This window comes from Miniopterus schreibersii, assembly GCF_964146895.1.
Source record: "Miniopterus schreibersii genome assembly, chromosome: 1".
Classification (NCBI taxonomy): Eukaryota; Metazoa; Chordata; class Mammalia; order Chiroptera; family Miniopteridae; genus Miniopterus; species Miniopterus schreibersii.
In genome coordinates, this window is record NC_138101.1 from 183,618,772 (window position 1) to 183,638,659 (window position 19,888).

At 55.8% G+C, this 19,888-nt stretch overlaps 1 protein-coding gene across 1 annotated transcript; it reads left to right on the plus strand.

Moving 5' to 3' along the window:
• The first annotated feature begins 1,226 nt into the window (after nt 1–1,226).
• On the plus strand, nt 1,227–19,041 carry VASH1 (vasohibin 1). Its single transcript, XM_081151525.1, has 7 exons — nt 1,227–2,859; nt 8,787–8,875; nt 10,059–10,115; nt 11,651–11,725; nt 14,366–14,747; nt 16,328–16,440; nt 17,358–19,041. The coding sequence occupies exons 1-7, from the start codon at nt 2,563–2,565 to the stop codon at nt 17,428–17,430; spliced, it is 1,086 nt and encodes a 361-aa protein (XP_081007651.1). The 5' UTR covers nt 1,227–2,562; the 3' UTR covers nt 17,431–19,041.
• Nucleotides 19,042–19,888: the final 847 nt, after the last annotated feature.

Sequence of the window (19,888 nt, forward strand, 5' to 3'; positions counted from 1 at the left end):
TAAATGCTTGGCATCTTCTCGCCTGGGTTAATTTAAGAGGATCCCCCCTTAACTAGCTTTCTTGAAGTCCTGTGACCCTTCCCATCACTGATCAGACCTGGTTTCTGACCCTGGAGGCAGCAAGAGGTTGCTACTGGAGCTCAGGGGACCTAGGAAGTTCGAACACCGGGAACAGCTCTGGAAACTGATGGGGAACCACTGAGGACCTCGGATCCTCCAAGGCCTTCCCTGCCCCCGCCCAGGTGTGGAGAAGGGAGGGTGGGAAATGCCACCATCACAGGCCTGAGGAAGCCCGGGGGTTCGCATCTCCCCCACGAGGCTGTTATTCACACTAACCCGGGTGGGAGAGCGGGGAGGGGACGGTTAAAGCCCTCGGGGTGTCTTAATTTAGGGAAGGGCTTCCTTTAAGCTCCCGGTCCTGCCTTTACAGCTCTGAGGACCGGGTGGGGGCGGTGGGGTTCGGCCGTCCGGGCCGCTCACAGCGACGGGCCCTGCTTTCACCTTCCACTGGGCCGGCTGACCGTCCCCAACCCTCGCCTTCCGTCCCCGCGGGCTGCGCCCCAAGACCCTAGGGCGCAAGCTGCTCACAGCGGGGGGGGGGGGGGGGGGAGGGGGGGCGCCCAGAGCCCTGTCCAAGGAGGTGGGCTAAAGATGAGCCCTGCGCACCCCGCTCCGCTCCCACTGGTGCGGGTCTGGGAGTGGGACGGGGTGGTTTTTAACCCTTTCACTTCCAGAGGCAGGGACCCGGACCCCCAGGTATACACCTTTCAGGAGCGCGCGCCGGCTGGGCTCCGCTGACTCACTGGGAAACTGAGGCCCACAGAGAGGAGTGGCCTGTCGGATGTCCCACAGGGAAAGAGGCGCTGAATCCGGCCTAGAGCCCGGGTCTTCCAGGCCATGCTCTCGCTTCTACACCCTGCGGGTCCCCGCGAGGCGCTCCCCTTAGGAAACTCCCGGCCGCGCGCCCCCCGGGCCGGGAATCGCCCTGGAGTTTGCGCACAGCTGGGCACGTCGCAAACTTCTTCCGCAGCTCCGCACCGGCTTCGCGGCGCGGGGAGAGGGGGGTAAGAGGTGAGCGAACGCGCAGCGGGGTCCCAGAGGTGACTGGAGGGAGGGGGCGGCGGGAGGAGGGAAACCCCGCGGGAACGCGCGGGCCCTTTAAGGGGGGGACAGGGCGCATGCGCGGCGCGGGCGGGCGCCCGGCGGGTGGGCGGTGGGAGGGCAGGGGATGCGGCCCGCGGCAGCTGCGCCCTGGGGCGCCTGGGACGGCGGCCGCCCCGGCTTCGCCCAGCCGCGGAGTCGCGACCCGTCCGTGCACCCGGCGCTCGGCAGGCTGCTCTCCGGGGACTAGCGCAGCTCGCGGTCGCCGGGGTTTATCACTCGCATCCAGCTCCATCCGCGGAGCGGGGCTGCGCGAGCCTCCGGGCTCGACCTCCCCGCCCCGCGGTCCTTTCTCCGCCCGCTTAGCCGCGGCCGCAGGAGCCCGAGCGAGCAGCCGCGGAGCATCCTTCGCCCGCCCGGCCGCGCCACCGCCCATGCTGCAGCCGGTCCTGGGCGGCGACCCCGCAGCCCGAGCCCGCCGCTCGGTGCCCTCGGCCCGGCCCCTGCGCGCCGCCCGAGGCGACCCTGCTGAGCCCCGGGCCCCGGAAAGGGACCCGCGCCCGTGATGGCTCGGCTGGCTCAGCGCCGCGCCGGGTGCCCGCCTTCTGCCCGCTGAGACGCGCCCGGCTGGGGACCGGCGGAGCCCGGGCTTTCCCCGCCGCGCCCTTCCCCCTCCTGGGGGCTCCGCTGCGGCGTCCCGGGAGTGAGGGGCCGGGGGCAGGCACAAAGCCCACTTTGTGCGGGGAGCTGGCTGCGGGCGTGGAATGTGCGCAGCGGCGCGTGCCCCCGCCCGGCGCCCCGCCAGCTGCGAGTCTTGGCTCCCGGACTGGTCGTGGTGAAGAAGTCGCGCCCCCTCGCCCCCCCCCCGGGTCGGGGGTGTGGGGGTCCCGGCTCAGAGCTGATGCGGCCTGAAGTCTCCCCGGTGCCCCCCACCCCCGGAGCGCGCGCAGGTGTGAGCGTGCGATATTCTGGAGAATTTGTTCTCTCCAAAACTAGAACCTGGAGAGCCCAGCCAGCGTGGGCACCGGTGCCTTGACCCTCTCCGTGGCCCCAGGCCTGAGCTGTCTGGCTTCAGATCGCCCCCCCCCCCATATTTCTCCTCTCTGCAAGCCCAGACTGCTGCCAGTCATTGTCCTCGCTGTCAAGCGGGGGTGCTTTCTGAAGGCTCCCAGGTTGGGGTGTGTCCTCTTTATCCCGTATTTCTAATAGTACAAGGCCTCTAAGGCTGACCCCAGACCACCAGCCCCCTCCGCCCCCCACTTCACGCTGAGGCGCTGATTTCTTTTCTTACCGAGTAGTATTTTATTGTACCGGAGCCACGCCCTGGTTTCTTAAAGGCGCCTTGCGCTCTGTTTGGCCATGTGTTGTCTCCGCAGCTGGCGTGGGGAGGGCCTCCTGTGAGCCACCTTATTTTTTTTCCTGCCTCCCGAGACATTCTTCTGCCCCGTCAAGGATTTGGGGATGCCAGGCGGGAAGAAGGTGGTGGGGGGCAGTGCTGCCCCCGCCACCTCGGCTGCTGCCTCCTCTGGGGCCAGGCGTTTGGAGACCAGCGAAGGGGCCTCAGCCCAGAGAGACGACGAGCCAGAGGAGGAAGGGGAAGAGGACCTGCGAGATGGAGGGGTCCCCTTCTATGTCAACCGGGGGGGACTGCCTGTGGACGAGGCCACCTGGGAGAGGATGTGGAAGCACGTGGCCAAGATCCACCCCGATGGAGAAAAGGTGGCCCAGCGGATCCGTGGGGCCACGGACCTGCCCAAGGTGAGAGGTGTGTGTGTGTGTGTTGCGGGGAGGGGTGGGGATCTAGGGTTTTCATGACCTTGAGGTTGGGAGAGCAAAGCCCCACTTTCCTTGGTGGGGGAGGGGACCACTGTCATGGTAAGATTTTAAAAATACAGACAGGTTGTACCTGTCCAGAAGAACTTTCTCCCAGCCGCAGTCGAGGTGGTTCTGTGAGGTCCACATGCGCGATTTCCAGGAGGCCCTCTACTGTCGCTTTTAAAATGCTCATGTTTTGTGGGCAGGGCAGCAGATTAACAAATACACTAATGTGGATTGACGTCTTATTTGCTGAACCAGAGAACTGTGGGCAGAGAGAGATGAATGACTAACAAGGATAGAGGGCTTCATATATTGAAAAATATTTTCATGCGTTATGTCACTGAGTTCCCCAGCAGTCTTGTGAAGTCAGTGTAGTTTGGGGCCCCACTTTCCAGATGGGAAATATGAAAACTCAAGTCAGAACTCAGGGTCCCATAGCCAATGAGTGGTAGAGCTGGGACCCATCTCTAGTCTTTGGGTTCCAGGTCATCTGCTCTGCTGGACACTAGATTGGGACAGTTAGAAGAGGGCCCATGGTGGCCTGGCCGGTGCGGCTCAGTTGGTTGGATGTTGCACCAAAAGGTTGCTGGGTCAGTTCCAGGTCAGGACACATGCTGGGGCTGCTGGCCGAATTCTCCAATGGGAGGCGTGCAGGAGGCATCCGATCTATCCCTCTCCTTCCTTTAAAAAAATAAAAAATAAAAGAGGGCCCATGGAGAGGGGTAAAGTTAAATAAGTTTTCTGTGTATGGCTGGAAATCCTTCATAAGGGCTGTCTTCAGTTGTGTCACCTGTAAAGGCTGAGGCTGTGTCTAATTCATCTTTGTCTCTCTGAGGTTCCTATGTGCCTGGCACAGAACAGGCACTTATATGAGTTTGCTCAATAAAAGGCCACTTGAGACTTTCCGTGCTATACAGTGGAAATACATGCCTGACTTTTTCTCTCTAACATTTATGGTCAAGTTAACTAAAGAAGCACTCTGCCAAATGCAGAGGCCTGAAATCCCCAAAGAAAAGCCCTTTGGACAGAGGTCAGAACCCAGAGGTTAGTCCTGCTTGCTCAGGTGAGAAGGAAGGAGGCTGGGGAGAGTGGCAGTTCCAGTGGATTAGACAGAGACAAGTGTCCCGTTTTGTCTTTACCAAGTTATTGGTAGAATCATGAGAAATTGCTTTCTGGGAAAAGGGAACTCAGAGGTGGAAGTTTGAGCAACTGCCTAATGTTTCCTGAGGAAATAAAATGTGGATTGATTTTGAAGGGATACACAGTTGCCCTCTACTAACTCCAAATTTATTTAGCTAATCCACTATGGATAGACATTTTTTCCAATAACGTATTCTTAAAATGAACACTGTGGTGAACATTTTAAAAATGTAAATTCGGGGGGCCATTTCTGGTTATTTCCTTAAGATAAATTCCCAAAAGAAAAAGTATCGAGTCAAAGGATATGACCATTGTGTCCAGATTGCTCACCTATCTATCTGACCTTAAGCAGGTCCCTTGAACCTATTTAAGCCACAGTTTTCTCATCTGTCATATGGGTTGATTGTGGTGAAGATTAAAGCATTTGTGTGTTAAAGCATTTGACAAACTAAAGCCTCAAACCAAAACTGGTTATTGAATGTCCATTTCCTTTTTCATGTCCTTCATCAGGAGGGGAGGCTAGATTTTACTCAGAGCATATGTACCAATGGGGCCAGAGTTTCTCCCAGTTTCTCCCACATGAACACGTTGGTGTTTAGTAGATAGTTCTCCAGACATCTTGCTTATGTCTAAACTAGGTTATAAAAGAATGTGAATGGTTCTCCTGGAGACTAAAAAAAAAATCAGTGAGTTTATTAGTGACTGGTCTATAATGTCATCTAGTCATCCTCAACCTTCATGTCTAGGAAAGATACAAATCAAGGATTGAAGCTGTTGTCCGTGGAGGAGTGTGTGTCATGACTTAGTATGTCAAAGGAATTTTGTGAGAAGATTGGGAAAATTCAAAACTTCCCCTCCTCAAACCACAGAAAAAAGTATCAGAGACAGAAAACCCACCCAGGTCTCTGTGGGGTTCCTCATCACCTTGTCCCAGAGTAGGAAGCAGCCCCAGAGTTTGTGGTTGGATCCCACAGTCCCAGTAGCAGAGTAGACTGGCCACTGGACGGTCCCCTCCCCAAGTAGCCATGTCCTTAGAGCTGGCACAGAGACATTCTATGCAGAGGTCACACCATAGTGAGCCCAAGAGATATTTTGTTGGGACAGCACAATGTTTTAGAAGACCACTTGAGTTAAAATTTAAAATTGGGAGATTTTGAAGATCCAGATTTTTGGCATCTTTTCAGAAAATGAGAAGATCTGGGCACAGAGAATCTTCGCTCACACATGGCAGTGGCAGCTGGTGCTGAGGAGTGGTTCCCCCTCCTCCTGTTGGCTACAGTCTCCACCACTCACTCCCAGCCTGCCTTCCCCATTTGGTACCTGAGCGGCCCCTGTAGGTGGTTGAGTCCAGGATTCCTGCCATCCCTGTCGTGTAGTGTGATAAAAAGGAGAGCTCTGCCATGTTAAAATCCTGGTTCTCCCATGATGACTTATGTGAGGAATGTGGGGAATGTCTGCAAGCTCCTCATGCCTCTGTTTTCTCAGCTATAAAATGGGAGTAATAGCAATATCCATTTCCGAGGATGTTGGGAGGAACTGATGAAATAAAAGCACGTGAAACAGGTGAGCACGTAATTCATACCCAACAAATGGAGCAAGGACTCAGGGTGCAGGCACCCTACAGGCTTTTTGGGGAAACGTCCACTAAAAGGATGGTACCGGTACGTTAAAGGGCAGCCGTTTCTAAAAGGATCCCAGATCCAGGAACAGTTTGTGTTCCTCCTTCATAAGAACACATCTTGATGTTCCAAGCTGCCACCACCTTTAAAAGCTCAGTGGCCACTCATCCCAGAGCCAGCTGCTGAATGTCTTCTGGCTGTGTCTCTGGCCATGGGGCTCCTACAGAATACAAATCTGGACGTTGGGTCAGCATGTGCTGACCAGGAGCTTTGGTGCGCACCGGAGCAACAGTGACAGTGAGCAGGAGCTGAGCTTTGCTGTGTGCCTGACCCTGTTCTGAGGCCTTGACATGAGCATCTCATTGTCTCTTTGAGGTTGGTTCTGTTATGATGCTCCTTTTACAAACAAGGCGTGTGAGGCACAGACACATTAAGGAGCTTGATGCCAGACAGTGAGTGGCGGGGCAGAGATTTAGATGATTACGGTCTGGTTCTGGAACTGCTCTGTCAACCTCTAGGCTGTCCTGCTTTTTGCCCACACACTCGGCTGTTGGGCTGTCCTACCTCCCCAAGCCTCCCTATTGTACTGGACTAAAACAGACTTCGTCAGGGGGAATGACTAAACAGAACTCAGGACTTCAGGGGTTCCTGCAGCAGGTTAACCCTGGGCCTTGGTAGTGGAGGAGGCGTTGTCCCTAAAGAGGTCTGGGAAGCCAATGTCACTCACCGCCACTCTACCCTGACCCTCAACAGTGAGGAAGCATGTCCTGGCTCCTGGTTTGGAGGTGGGGGTTGGGGCAAACCCAGGCTACCAGTCCTAAAGTGGGCCTGGTCAACTGGACTTGCAGAAACTTGTTTATTTGTTCCTGAGCAAATGAGTGCATGTTTGTATGAACATTTGGAAGAACGGTGTCTGCATTGTCTGCAGTGGTTAACGCAAGTTAGCCTGAATCATGTTGTAGAGCTGGCCGGCCAGCTCCTTCCAGCTAAGCCTCAGTGGTGGTGCCTCCGAGACCCTGCTTGTGATCCCAGGTCTTTTTTCACTCTTTCCGAGTCATTTCCTTCTCCCAGAGCAGCCAGTTCCTGGCTCCTCTGTCTGGATGGCAGGGGATGTCTTTGTGGTGCTGCCCAGCTCTGGCAGGTCCTCTTAGGCAAAGGACCCTTGGACTGCAGCTCCCTCCTTGTTGGAGTGTCTCAAGGGAGGGTGCACTTACAGTCTGTAGCCCAAGCTCCTGGAAATCACTGGATGCCCTCCCTTGAGAAGTGGAGGTGGCCTCTCAGGGACCTTCCTCCTGAGGAGGTCAGGTTCCATCCTGTTTATAGTCAAGTGCGAAGTAATTCCTTACCCACCACCCACCCCACATCCTGACACGGGAGGTAAGGCCAGGCCCTCCATGAGCTCTGGGGCCCGTTGGCACAGGGTGCTCAGGCTGGAACAGGATACTCCCCCCATCCCGGGACCTTTATCCCCTTGGTGACTGTAAGTAGTGGTGCCAGTTTAGGCAGCTGTGGGATGTGAAAGGGGAAATAGCTTCTTCCAGACAGAGCTGTCAGCTGGGGTACTGCCCAGGCGGAGGAGGGGACCAGCGCCCCGGGGAGAGGAAGTTCCTGCAGAGCCACTCCTAGGCCATCCCTCCTGCGTCTGGGCCTTTGGAGTGAGTAGGTGTCTATAACAGGCTCTCCTGGGACCCCTGGCCATCGGCAGCACCCCAGACAGGAGGGTGTGGTGATCACTGTGTCACTTCCCTCAGGTCAGAGCCCCAGACACTGCAGCCATGTTATTAAAAAGGCTGTGCCCTGTGGGCTCAGCATCTCACTACAGGGAGGGCCTCCCCACCCCAGCCCTTCTTTACCCCTTCCCTTCACATACCCCCCTACCCACCAGACTGTGACTCAGCCCCAGCCTGCTGGGTGGGTTCTGTGGGAGGAGGGGCTTGGTGGGGACCTGGGGCAAGAGGGTGGGACCTCTCTCTGTGAGGAGCCCAAGGCCACCTCACAGCTGGCAGTGCTGGTAGCCAAGGGAAAGCCCTGAGGAGTGGGACTTATTCCTGGAAACCTGGTTCTTCTGCCCAAAGAAGTCTGTTCTGTGGCCCCAGAGGACCCTAGCTTATGCTTCTCTGCCTTCTCGGCCTCGCTGACCTGTTGCAGCTATGCCAGGATTTGGGCTCCCCTGGTCAGGGGGGGCCTAGGGCCTGAGGACCTATACCTCCACGGTGCCCCTTTCCCTGGAGACTGCCTGACTGTTGAGGGGACAGCATCAGGGATCTGCAGCTTCTGACCTTAACTCCTGGCAGCACACGCCTGTCAGTGTCCAGCCATCAGGAGGTGCCTGCCCAACACCCCCATCTCTCCCCTTCCTGGGCTAAGCCCTGGTGGGAGACTGCCTGGTGACCTGGTCACCGGCGTTGCTTACAGGTGTGGAGTTGGCAGGAAAGGGAAGTTGTGAAGGGGAGCGAGGGTTTCTGTGCCTCCATGAAACCCTCCAAAGTGGCTACACTGTAGCAAGTAGAGCCACAGCAAGACCTGTTACAAAACATGTCCCTCTGGCCTGCCACCACTAACTTGCTCCAGTTCGGGGTGGAGCTGAAAGCCTGGGGAGTGTGCCTTGATAGGGGGGTGACACCTTCTGTGGAGGGTGTGCTCATCCCTCACTGAAGTGCTCCCCCAGCCCAGGTAGGCCCTGAGAGGATGGAACACCAGGTAAACCAGTTTTGATCCAGCACTTGAACCAGAACGAGCCCCACATCCAAATGAACTTAACCGCAATATTGACATTCTTGTTAAGCCTTAAAGTTAATGAATATTTAAAATTCAAAACAGTTGGTGAGTCAACCTCTGTTTTTCTAAAATTATTAAAGAAACACAAAATTGGAACATCAACATAAGCTCCAAATTAGGAACGCTGTTAAGTGCAGGGAGGGAGAGGAATGGCCACGGGGGGGGGGGGGGGGCTGCATAAAGTGTTGCCAAGGAGACAGGCTCAGAGCAGGAGGGAAGTGGGGAGGCCCCCTCGGCATTGGCTTCTCTGGGGGATAGTCTGGGTGTCCAGAGGGCTGGAAGCTCCGGGGTGAGCCTTCCTCTGTGACCAGGGTCTTTCTCTGTCCCTAGATTCCCATACCGATTGTGCCTACGTTCCAGCCCTCCACGCCTGTCCCTGAGCGCCTGGAAGCCGTGCAGCGCTACATCAGGGAGCTGCAGTATCCTCCCAGGTCCAGGGTCATGGCCACCGTCTGGCTGGCATGCTGGGGTCAAAGACTGAGTGGGGCTTGTTTTCAGATTGGGCTGGAGAGGTATCCACAGAGCAGCCTCATGCCACAGCTCCAGGGCCACCATTCACGTGGTATCTCTGCGCCCCTGGAGTTGTGCAAGCCCAGCCTGAGTCCTCCCAGGTACCGGAGGGACTTTGATGAGTGCCAGGCCCACTCTCTGCCACCCACTTCCATCTCCATGTGATGGGGCAAATGTCTCCTGAGTTACCTGCTGGTGGGTGGCCAAGTCTAGGTCCACCAGCCCAGACCTCCTCTGCTGTCCATCCATCCCAGCAGAAGGAGAGAAGGAAAGCTGCCTTGGGGAAGTTTAAAAACTAGTAGTTTTAAAGGCAGTGGGGGTCAGGGGTTGGGGGGCAGATAGAGGAGAAAAAAGATTTTATACTCCAGGAGATAACATCCACATCTTGGGATGTTCTCCAGGTTCTTTACCTGTTTCTTCCCTGGCAGGGGACCAGTTGCCCAACAATGAAAGAGCTGGACCCCCTGAGCCCCAGATTGCACAGTGTCCCTGCTCTGGGCCCCTCTGCCTTCTGCTCTCTGCCCTGCATGTCCTGGGTTCTCTCCCCCAGCCCTGTTAGCTGCAGGTGAGGCAGAAATGGAATGACCATGTCCTAAGCAGGAGAAAAGGCAGGCCAATTACTGAAATTCGGTTCCAGCCCTTCGTCAGTGCGGAAATTTCGGCCTGGAGAGGGGAAGAGCACCCGGCAGTTTAGCTGCACTGCACACGCCCCCTCTTCCCCCCAGCTTTCTCCTCTTGGTTCATTTTGCTTCTCAGCTGTCAAGAGCTCAGCCACTTTCCCAGCCCTGGCTGACCTGGTTGCCTGCTCCATGGCGCCCTTCCTGGGAGGTAAGGCCAAGGGAGAGCAAGGGTGGAAGCCAGAGAGGACAGAGAGGGACCGTGTGGGGAAGAAGAACCACATGTGCTGTGCCCTTCTCTCCCCTCCAGACAATCAGGTCTGGAGCATCCTCCCAGGTGCCTCTCAAGAATTATAGGGTCTGCCCTCAGCCTGCACTTTGGGGAGTGCTAGGCCCCAGGGTCTGGAGGATGGGTGGGGGAGGTGGGACACACCTCTTCCAGACCAAGCCAGAAAGCCCTTAACCAGCATCACAGGTACAATCACACAGGGACCCAGTTCTTTGAAATTAAGAAGAGCAGACCCCTCACAGGGTAAGTGTGGGCATGCACTATCCCTCTGCACCAAGGCTGACTGTGCTCCTCCGTGGGTTGGAGCCCCTCAGGGGGCCTTTGGGTGGGAGCTTGTGAGGCAGGCAGGGCCTCTCCCGAGGGAGCACGCCAGCAGGAGCAAGTGTCCCCCTGCAGTGCCACATCTCCTTCACCGAGCACTGCAGGGGCCCTGGGATGCCATGAAGAACTCTGACTGAGATAACACCAGGGCCCCCATGCTGGGCTGGCAGGGTGACGGGCAGCCCCCAGCTTGCCTTGGTAATAACAGGGTGGTCCCAGGTAGAAGTCTGTGTATAAGCCTTATTTATTTATTTTTTTAATGAGAGGCGAGCCTAGCAGGAGAGAGATCTCCCCATTGCAGGCAACCTGTGCGTCACCCCGTTTGCCTTACTGGACTCTCTTCTGCTCATTTAGTACAAGGCCAGTGTCTCAGCAACAGGGACCCCACTGCATCTCTCACTTCTTAGTCTACCATCAGACGTGTAGACTCCTGGCTGGCTTGGCCCTGCAGAAGCCCCAGGGCAAAGGAGAGTGAGGAGTGAATGTTGCTTCCTCACTGGGTCTGGGGGCTCAGCCCAACACTGTCCACAGACTTCAAACGCTGTATTTTCAAAATTAATGTAGCTTTTACATCTTGCTCCACACATAATCTGTCCATGTTTGCTTTCTTGCGAAGAATGCTTTAAGTGGTATATTAGCTGAGTTACTTAATTACCCTCTCCGAGCCCCTGCTGGAATCCAGCCTCCCTCACCCTAAAAGCTCTTCTCATGTTGTGCTATGGCTGCTGTGTGACGGGCCCAGCTCCAGCCTCAGTGGGTGGAGGAGCCCAGCACCCTCCTGGGCAAAGCCAGGGGCCAGGCTGCATTCCTAGACCTGGAGGCAGCGCTCAGAGAGGAAGGAAGAACCAGGCCTCAGGAACAGGCTTTCTTAAAGTGGCCTGAATGGGGAGTTGCCGGGCTAACTGCCTGAGATGCCGCGTCCAGGACTCGGGCAGCTGGCCAGCTGTGGGGGAGCAGTTGCAATCAGTTATAAGCCCTTTGGAGACACCATGGTTGGATCAGGGCATCTGCTGTGCTTCAGAAGGGACAGGATCAATGCGACAGTTCCCAGCATCCCTGGCATGCTTTCCCACCGCCCGCACCACCATGGCAGAAGGCCCCCAGCTCAGTAGCTGTCAAAGAGCCGCCTGTGACTGTGTGCTCCCCATTCATGCTCCCCGCCCCCAGAGGTCAGGGGCCTGGGGTGGGAGGAGGAAGTGAAAGGAGGGAAGGGAAGGAGTCTCCTTCCTTATCTTTAGTTGGCTGCCTCTTTTCCCACCCTCTCTGGCTCAAGATGGACATGGGGGAGGGAAGGGAGGTGCTGGGGCTGAGCTGAGGCAGCTTGGAAGGGAGATAGGTCTCTGTTCTTCTGGCATTTCTAATCCACCTGCCCCCTCCTGACACTCCCCCACTGGAAAGGGCTAGAGGCTCTGTCCTCATGTCTCTGCCTCCCTGCCCCCACCCCCACCCCACTCCAGGCTGATGGACCTGGCCAAGGAAATGACCAAAGAGGCTCTGCCAATCAAATGCCTGGAAGCCGTGATCCTGGGAATGTATCCTTCCTCAGCCCTGGGAGGCCTGGGGGGAGGGAGAGCAGGCATGTGCTCCGCCCCTCTGGGCCCCAGCTTCCTCCTCTGCAAGGGGAGGGTTGAATGGGCTCCAGGGACCTCCCGGCTCTCTCTCCCAGCAGTCATGAACTTGGCTTCAAGGTGAAGGGGCTTGAGGGGTCTCAATCCCCCATGCCTCAGTTGCTAACTCCCCATATTTACTGGGAAGCTCTTTTTTGAGTCATGTGGATATAGTGACCCTGTTCTCTGAACCCCAAATCAGGGCACATTGTCTCACAAAGGCTGCTGTGCCGTTTCCAAGAACCAAACGGTCTGAGAAAAGCAGGTTGAATGCCCAAATGTTGGCATTTCCAGGACATGATGATTTGTGGAGATGACGTTTGGGATCTTTGAAACAGAGCTGCCTGCCTTAAAAAAAATAAAAAGCAAACTGTTTATCAGTCACTCCCACCCAAAGGGCAGAACTGGGACCTATAGCTGGGCCACAAGGTGGGCAGACAAGCCCCCAGTTCGGGCAGGGTGTGGAGGCAGGTGTATATGGCCAGTTCTCCGACCTGATTGGTTCTTGCCAGAGCCATGCCCCTTTTTGTTGTTTTGTTTTACTATAGAAAAATTTAATCTGGTATGAACATAGAGCAATATAATAAATCTCATATGCCCAGCACTCAGTTTATCAGTTCAAGGCCAATCTTGATTCATCTCTGTATCTCACACATCTCCCCCTTCCCCATAGCACCATAGGCTTTTAAATAATTCTGTGTGCCACCTCGGGGGCGGGCACCTGGCTCAGTGCGCAAGGAGGACAGAGGGTATCCAGCAGAACAGGGAGTCCACTCGCTAGAATAGGTCGGGGAGAAGATGGTCAAGGGGAGGACTGTAGTCCAAGGGGGCCACTCCCCCACAGACGTGACTGCGGGAGTGGGGGCTAGTGCCCCTCCCCCTGAGGTCCCAAGCGCTAACACTTCTGTGGCGGTCATTTCCTATTTCCCAGAGCCTGACACGCATTGCCCTGGCTAAAGGGTCCTTTGCTGATACGAGCACAAGGCCAGCCTGAGAACTTTAGGCCACTGCCAGCACCTTCGTATTGCTTCTCCTTCAGTATCACACACCAAAGTGGGGCTCCCACCCATATTGAATAGGGAGACACCTCCCCTCCCCCCAGACCCACAGAAGCTGGTCCACACAGGGTCATGTCATCTCAGAGGCCTTTCATGGGTTACCTGGTGGCTTGTGGGCAGGAAGAAAACAGGAAAACCCTTCATCTGGGCAGAGGACCTCCCCAGTGTCTCCACAGTGAATCCCTTAGTCACTGCACACCTGGTGGCCAATGGACTGAGTTTATCCCTGTGCCTCACCCTCTGCTCTCTAAACCTGTGCCTTGCTCATCTCTGTGTCCTTGGTGACTTGCAAGGGATCTGCTCAGTAAGGACTGTAATGACAGAGCATAGACTTTAGGATCCCAAATCCTAATCCTGCCACCTGTTTACTGTGTGACCCCTAGCAAGTTCCTTAACATCTCTGAGCCTCGACAGCTTCCTTTGCAAAAGGAGACGATGGTAGTACCTGTCTGACATGTTGCTAAGACAATTGAATGAGTGGGTACATGTAGGACACTTGGCGCCTGTACACAGTATCTACGCGAAGCTTTCACCTCATTCATCTTCTACCCATTCATTCAAGAAGAGTTTTATTGAGTAACTATTATGTGCCTGCCTTCAGGCTGGGCCCCAGAGATACAGCAAAGAAAATGACAGACAAGGTTCCCTTTCTCAGAAGTGTATAATCCAGCCAGGGAGACAGAAAATAAGCAAGTAAACAAATAAGGAAAATAATTACAGATTGTGGGGAGTGTGCCTTGGGGAAAGGGAGGTCAGTGATGACGGCCACGCCTAAGGCATGAGGAGGAGCCAGTCGAGGGCTGGCAGGGAGCAGCCCTCTGGGAAAAGCTAGTGCAGAAGGTGGGAAATCCAGGTGGGTGGAGAGGTTGAGGCCGTGGGGCGAGGGAGGGAGGAGGCTGGAGTGAGCCGCTGGGCCTGGCGGCATTGGCCTCCTATGCTGTGGGAACAGGCTGGGTTTATTTGCAGGGCAATGGGCAGTAAGGGGGGAGGGGGGGAGTGAAAGAACAGAATTGTCTGCATCTGTGAGAAAATGTATGCGTGAGAGAGAAAGACAATGTGAGAACAAACGGCCTGCGAGAGAATGTAGGGGTGAGGGGAAATGTGTGTGTGCCTGACGGAAGGAGGGAGGGAGAAGGGGGGCAGTGGTTGCAGCCAGCAGGCCTCTCTCATGCCTCCTCCAGCCACAAGGACTTTGGAGAGCCCTGCAGTGTGGAGTAAAGGACTCACTATTAGCAGTTATTTTGTGAGCCGTGCTTGACATCATAGCAGCCGCCACTAATCACTAGGACCCTGCCCCCTAGAGATGCAGTTTATTGAGCACTTGCTGTATGCCAGGCTCAAGGTTAGACAACAGGATATGGTGGTGAGCAAGGCATGGCATTAGGGGCCTAGGGGCCCTCATACCGACTGTTCCCTGGGGTGGGGGGCATTCAGTCCCAATCCTGCCCCTGCGCGCTGGCCCTGCCCTGCTCCCTGGCTGCTTCCTTAGCTGAGCCGACGTGGCCAGTTACCTCACCAACAGCATGCCCACCCTGGAACGCTTCCCCATCAGCTTCAAGAGCTACTTCTCAGGGAACTACTTCCGCCACATTGTGCTGGGGGTGAACTTCGGGGGCCGCTACGGGGCCCTGGGCATGAGCCGGCGCGAGGACCTGATGTACAAGCCCCCGGCCTTCCGCACGCTCAGCGACCTAGTGCTGGACTACGAGGCCGCCTACGGCCGCTGCTGGCATGTGCTGAAGAAAGTGAAGCTGGGCCAGTGCGTGTCCCATGACCCGCACAGTGTGGAGCAGATCGAGTGGAAACACTCGGTCCTGGACGTGGACAGGCTGGGCCGCGAGGACTTCCGCAAGGAGCTGGAGCGACATGCCCGCGACATGCGGCTCAAGGTCAGTGCGGGCGGGCCTTGACCCTGCGCAAAAGGCCCCCTTCCCCGGGGTGGAAATAAAAGGGCTGCCGCTTCCTAGTGGGACACTCCTACAGGGAATGCCACCTTCCTCACCCTCATTGCCACCCCAGCAGAGGTGGTTCGAGGAGATGGTGGCTGGGAAGTTTCAGCAGTGTCTTTGCTCAGAGATCACTATTGTTGAGACAGTCCCCTCAGGTGGGCAGGCCAAGGAAGGCTCCAAAAGGAGGCAGCAAGTGAGCTGGGTTTGGGGAGAGGGCGGGCCTTGAACACTTGAAGGGCCAGCACGACACTCCAGGTGGAGGGTAGAGATCTGTGAGTAAAGATCCACTGGTGGGAAGTCACAGCCTGTCTGGAAGGAATGGTGGGGTTGGGTGCAAGTGGCCTCCATCACCCCCTGTGCATCCTGACTCTTGACCCCTAGACACCCCCCCTCCAATAAAGGACTAGAAGGAAGTCAGTAAAAGGAAGTCAGACCCTGGGAAGACAATGAGATGGTTCCCATCCCAGTGAACAGGGGTGGGAGGGGCTGCTGCCCCTGAGCAGCTGGTTTCAGCTGTTGAGGAGTTTGCCCCCACCCCCCCCCAGCTTTACAGTAGGCAGAGCCCTGGACTGAGGGTGCCTCCCCTGGGGTCTTCCAGGCCCTCCCTGGGTGTTCAGCCCCTCCCCATTGCTCAGTCAGTGCTGTGCTGTGACTGTCCCTCGTGGTAGCCTCATACCGAAACCATGACCTTAGTACTTTCACATCCACTGATGCTCCCCACAGTCCTGCCCCTGGCGGCCCTGCCCTGCCAGCCCCTAGGCCATGACCGTATGGGGTGAAAGCACCTTCCCCCAGGACAGAAGCTGGCTGCAGCAGGCCTGCCACTTTCAGGGGCCGTTCTCCTCTGCTGTGAGCTGCCCCCCCCCTGTAGTTCTAGTTGCCAGTATTTTGCATCTTCAAGGGAACAATTTGAACCTAGAGTTGAAACCAATGGTTACCTAGTCTTTAGTGCTATGATTTTCTATCTCTTTAGTGCTAGGGACTCCCCACATTATTTGCCCCTCTCCAGCATCCCCACAGTGTACCCCATGTTTTCAAAATTCAGATCAAGCTGACTGCTGCATAAAGGGTAATTCATTTGCTTTTCTCAATTGTTTCTTAATAGCTACCAGTCTGAGCTTCTGATTGGCTAGAGAGAACCAGTGTCACCCTTGGGGCTGGTAGGATCCCAGCCCACAGCTCAGACATGGCACAACTGCCAGCATGAGTAAATGGCCCTTTTCTCGAGGGCCTCTTAGAATATCACAAAGGCTGGTGACGTCCTCCCACATCCACACTATTTTAGGGGCCAAGTGGGATTGAGCAGCCCTGCTGAGGAACCCCTGCCCTGGCAGTTTTAGTGCCTGGGAAACAGGTTGGGGAAGACCTGGAGACAGGGCAGAGTGGTTACTTAAGCTTCCTGGGTCCTGCCAAGTGCAACCAGGACATGTGGCTCCTACAGAGCAGGACAGCTCTGTGGCTCTGCAGCAGCCCTAGAGGGCGGCCCTGGAGTGAGACTTTGTTTTTTTCTCCCCACCAAGATTGGCAAAGGGACCGGCCCTCCCTCCCCCACCAAGGACCGGAAGAAGGATGTGTCTTCCCCACAGCGGAGCCAGTCCAGCCCCCACCGCAGGAACAGCCGCAGTGAAAGGCGGTGAGTGATGGGTCAAGCCTGGGGGGCTAGAAGAACGCTTTCATTTCTAGATCTCCGCTTTTTTTCACCCCACTTTTCTCATTCCCACTGCTCTCTTTTGCTCCCGCTGGAGGGAGGTGATACGGGATGGCAGACTGTGTGTTTATGTGTTGACACCTCGCAGCAGCAATGCGGTCCCATTTCCCCGGAGAAAGCGATACTCACTGACCCACAGGTTGCCCTGGTGCCAGGCAAAAGGTCTGAGGCCAGCTTCTGTGGGAGGGAGAAGAGGAGGGATGAAGAGGGATAGGCCCCTGCCAGACAGTGAGTTCTCCCAGACAGTGCAGGAATCTCGTTGGGAAAGGCGTGATCATTAGGTGGCAGCTGGTAGACTGCTTTGAACATAACTTTTGCCCCTGCAAGTCTGTGGTTTTGTTCTCTATCTAGATGGCAGAAACATCCCATTAAAATGTCAGGCCACCACCTCTGATTTGTCTCCTACCTGTCAGTCTGGTTCTCGCTTTCAATATCCTTGTCATTCAGGAGCCACCTCTCTGGCGTGATTTAGGGGCACCAAGTAGGCTTCCAATGTCCAGCATCATTCACTTTGATCTGGGAGGATTATGTAGAGAACGGGGTCCCTTCACAGAGGTTTAAACATGAAACCTTTACAGGCAACTGCAGCCAGGTTACTGACCTCTGGCAAACAGCAGGAGTCTGTAAGAGAGTACAGGGACCACTCAGGACAGCACAGCCAGGCTGGGATTCCAGAAATACACTTCCACACAGACTCTACTGCTGCCTTCTGAAACCTTGAAGAATGGGGGTGGGGGAGACACCGGGGGAAGCCTCCACTTGCTCCCTCCGCCTCCGCCTCCGCCTCCGCCTCCCTGATGGACCACTCACCCCCTCCCTCCTCTGCTCTCTCCTCTCTGCAGGCCTTCGGGTGAGAAGAAGCCTTCCGAGCCCAAAGCCATGCCAGACCTCAATGGGTACCAGATCCGGGTGTGAGGCAGGTGGCAGCGCCCCAGACTCGCCCACTTCTGGGGGCCAGGATCACCTGCCAGAAGCAGCCTGGCTCATGGGGAAGGAAGGACTGGTGAGGGGGCAGGTGAGGGCAGCAGGAACAGTGTTCCAGCTCAGCCACCAAGCTGCTGCCCCTCCCACTGGGCCAAGCCTCCTAACATTGGGCCCCGAGGCAGTTAGTATTTTATTTGGAGTTTTTAACTTGACAACTAAAGTTTACGGTATTTGGGAAAAACTAAAAATGTAATGGATCTGCCAATGGCTGGCAGGCCTATGCTTAGGAGAACTAACTGCCATACAGCTGGGTGAGGAGGGGTTGCTGGTTCCCCTGCCCCTGGCGACTCTGGGATTTGGGTCCATCCCATGTATGGGAAATCTCCCAGCCCACTAGGCCTGTGGCAAGACGGCAGAGGGGTGGAGGTGTTTCTCCACTTCCACCTGCCCTAGCAGCATCTTGACACAGGGAAAAGGAAGCAGGGTAGGAAGCATCCTGGGAGAGGTCTGTGTGATCCGTATCAGGAGCTTGACACAAGTGACATTTTCCCCAAGGGTGGGAGTCCATGGCCCAGGAGAGCCTTCATGCCCTTGCAGCCCCATGAACAGATGGTGTTGTGTAGACTAGCACGCCCCCTGCTGGAGGAAGAGTTCCCTCTACCCCTTCTTGCTCAGCTTAGCTCCACCTCTTGCTGAAGCTATGGATCCCAGCAGAGGGGCTGGGCTTTGCCAAGGGTCCAGATTTGCACTGGGCTCAGCATGATTATGGGGCTTAAGCAGAGCTGATGGGTCCAGGAACTATGGCTGGGGACAGGGTGGTACACTCAGGCCTGGGTCTGTCCCTTGGAAATCCCCAGGGGTGGGCACTGCTTCTCCCCACCTTTCTATTACCTCAGCCCTTGCTGGGGAAGTGAAGACCAGGCCAGAATGCTTGCGCCCCAGGCCCACCTCCCATCATTTAGCAGTCTATTTAGGTTTGGGGGTCCCAGTGATGATCAGGCCTATTGTCAGGGAAGAACCTGAACAGCCAGAGTCTGCACAGCCTTCCCGTCTGGCATGAGAGAACTGGCGGGCAGGTGAGAGGTTGTAGAAAGAGGTTGATGGGGTTGAGGGAAGGTTCTAGAAGTTTAAGCAACAAGGAGGTGTAGGGCAAGGGTGCATTGTGGCCCCCAAGGAGGGGCAGAGCCTGAGAACTGAGGGGTGTAAGTGACGAAAGGATGTGGAGGAGAATATAGAGTCAGGCTGCCTTGGGGAGTAGTGAGTTCCCTAATGCTGGAGGTATTCAAGCAACGACTAGATGGCTACTTGTCAGGAAGTTGTTGAGAGGATTCAGGTTATGGATGGGTAGCTGGATGACAGCACCATTAAGGTTTCTGTTAACTGAGAGGCTATGATTCAGCCAGGGGCCGCTGTTAGTAAGGCTGCAGAGGGGCTGGGAGCCTGAAAAAGGGAGGATCAGAACTACAGTTGTAAACTCAAATGCCTTGCAGGGCCAGGCAGGTGATAAAAAAGAGGACTGCAGGGCTGGATGGGGACTGTGGCAAACTAAAGAGGGCATATACCCCATTAAAGCAGCTGCTACTGCTCAGAGTGCAGGCTCTGCATTGCCAGATTTTCTGATTTTATCAAGAGGCCAGAACTCTGAATTTTTATGTGAAATATACTGAATTTTAAATGTCGGCAATCAATTCAGGAAATTTTAAAAACCAACATGAAAGAGAAAGCCTGTTTGCCATCTCTGAAGTAGAGAGAGCTTGTGCTGGGGAGAAGTCCAGTGACATGCTTTGAGGTGGGAAGTATGAAAGTTCTGGGCTTCCCAGGGCAGGCTGGGCCAGGCCAGGGGCCTCGCTGCTCAGGCTCCCGGAGTGGGCAGCCGTCCCATGATCATCTTCCTCACTCTCCCTGCAGACTAGAGACCCTGTGGTTGCTGGGTCACCAGAAGGGGGTAGAGTGGAGTAGAGAGAGTGCAGCTCTCAGCCTACCCTATGGTGCCCAGGAAGGAAAGAAAGAGGAAGGGAGGAAGGACAGGTTTTCTTTGCTGACGTAGCTGCCATTAAGGAAGGCACCAGGGACTGGCAGCTTCTCAAACCAGCAGCTCTTAGCCCAGAGCCAGGCCCAGCAGCGAGGCCAGCTGGTCAGTCCCTTGGGTTCCTCATAGGTTACTGGTCCCTCGGGAGGTACTTAACCTGCCCCTGGGCTATACCCCAGCCAGAACAATCTGAGGGTCATTGTGACCCTAGACTCACCGTCCATCCCAGCTTCCAAGGAGTGGGGTGATGGTCCTAATGTTGCCACATTCACCTGAGACACAGATGGCTCACTTTTGGGAGGCATGGGGCTGGAAATGAGGCCATTTCTGGGTCTGGATGTGAGTGCCTTGTGCAGGCTGCTCAGCAGGGAAGTGGCCCCAGCCTCCCCCCTCCTCCCCCCCCCCCCCAACACACAGTGG

Excerpts from the sequence above, each read along its gene's own strand:
- VASH1 (XM_081151525.1), top strand. The coding sequence starts at position 2,563 with ATGCCAGGCGGGAAGAAGGTGGTGGGGGGCAGTGCTGCCCCCGCCACC. Across the intron at positions 8,876-10,058 it reads CGCTACATCAGGGAGCTGCA|GTACAATCACACAGGGACCC; the intron begins GTATCCTCCCAG and ends CCAGCATCACAG. Across the intron at positions 11,726-14,365 it reads GAAGCCGTGATCCTGGGAAT|TTACCTCACCAACAGCATGC; the intron begins GTATCCTTCCTC and ends CGACGTGGCCAG.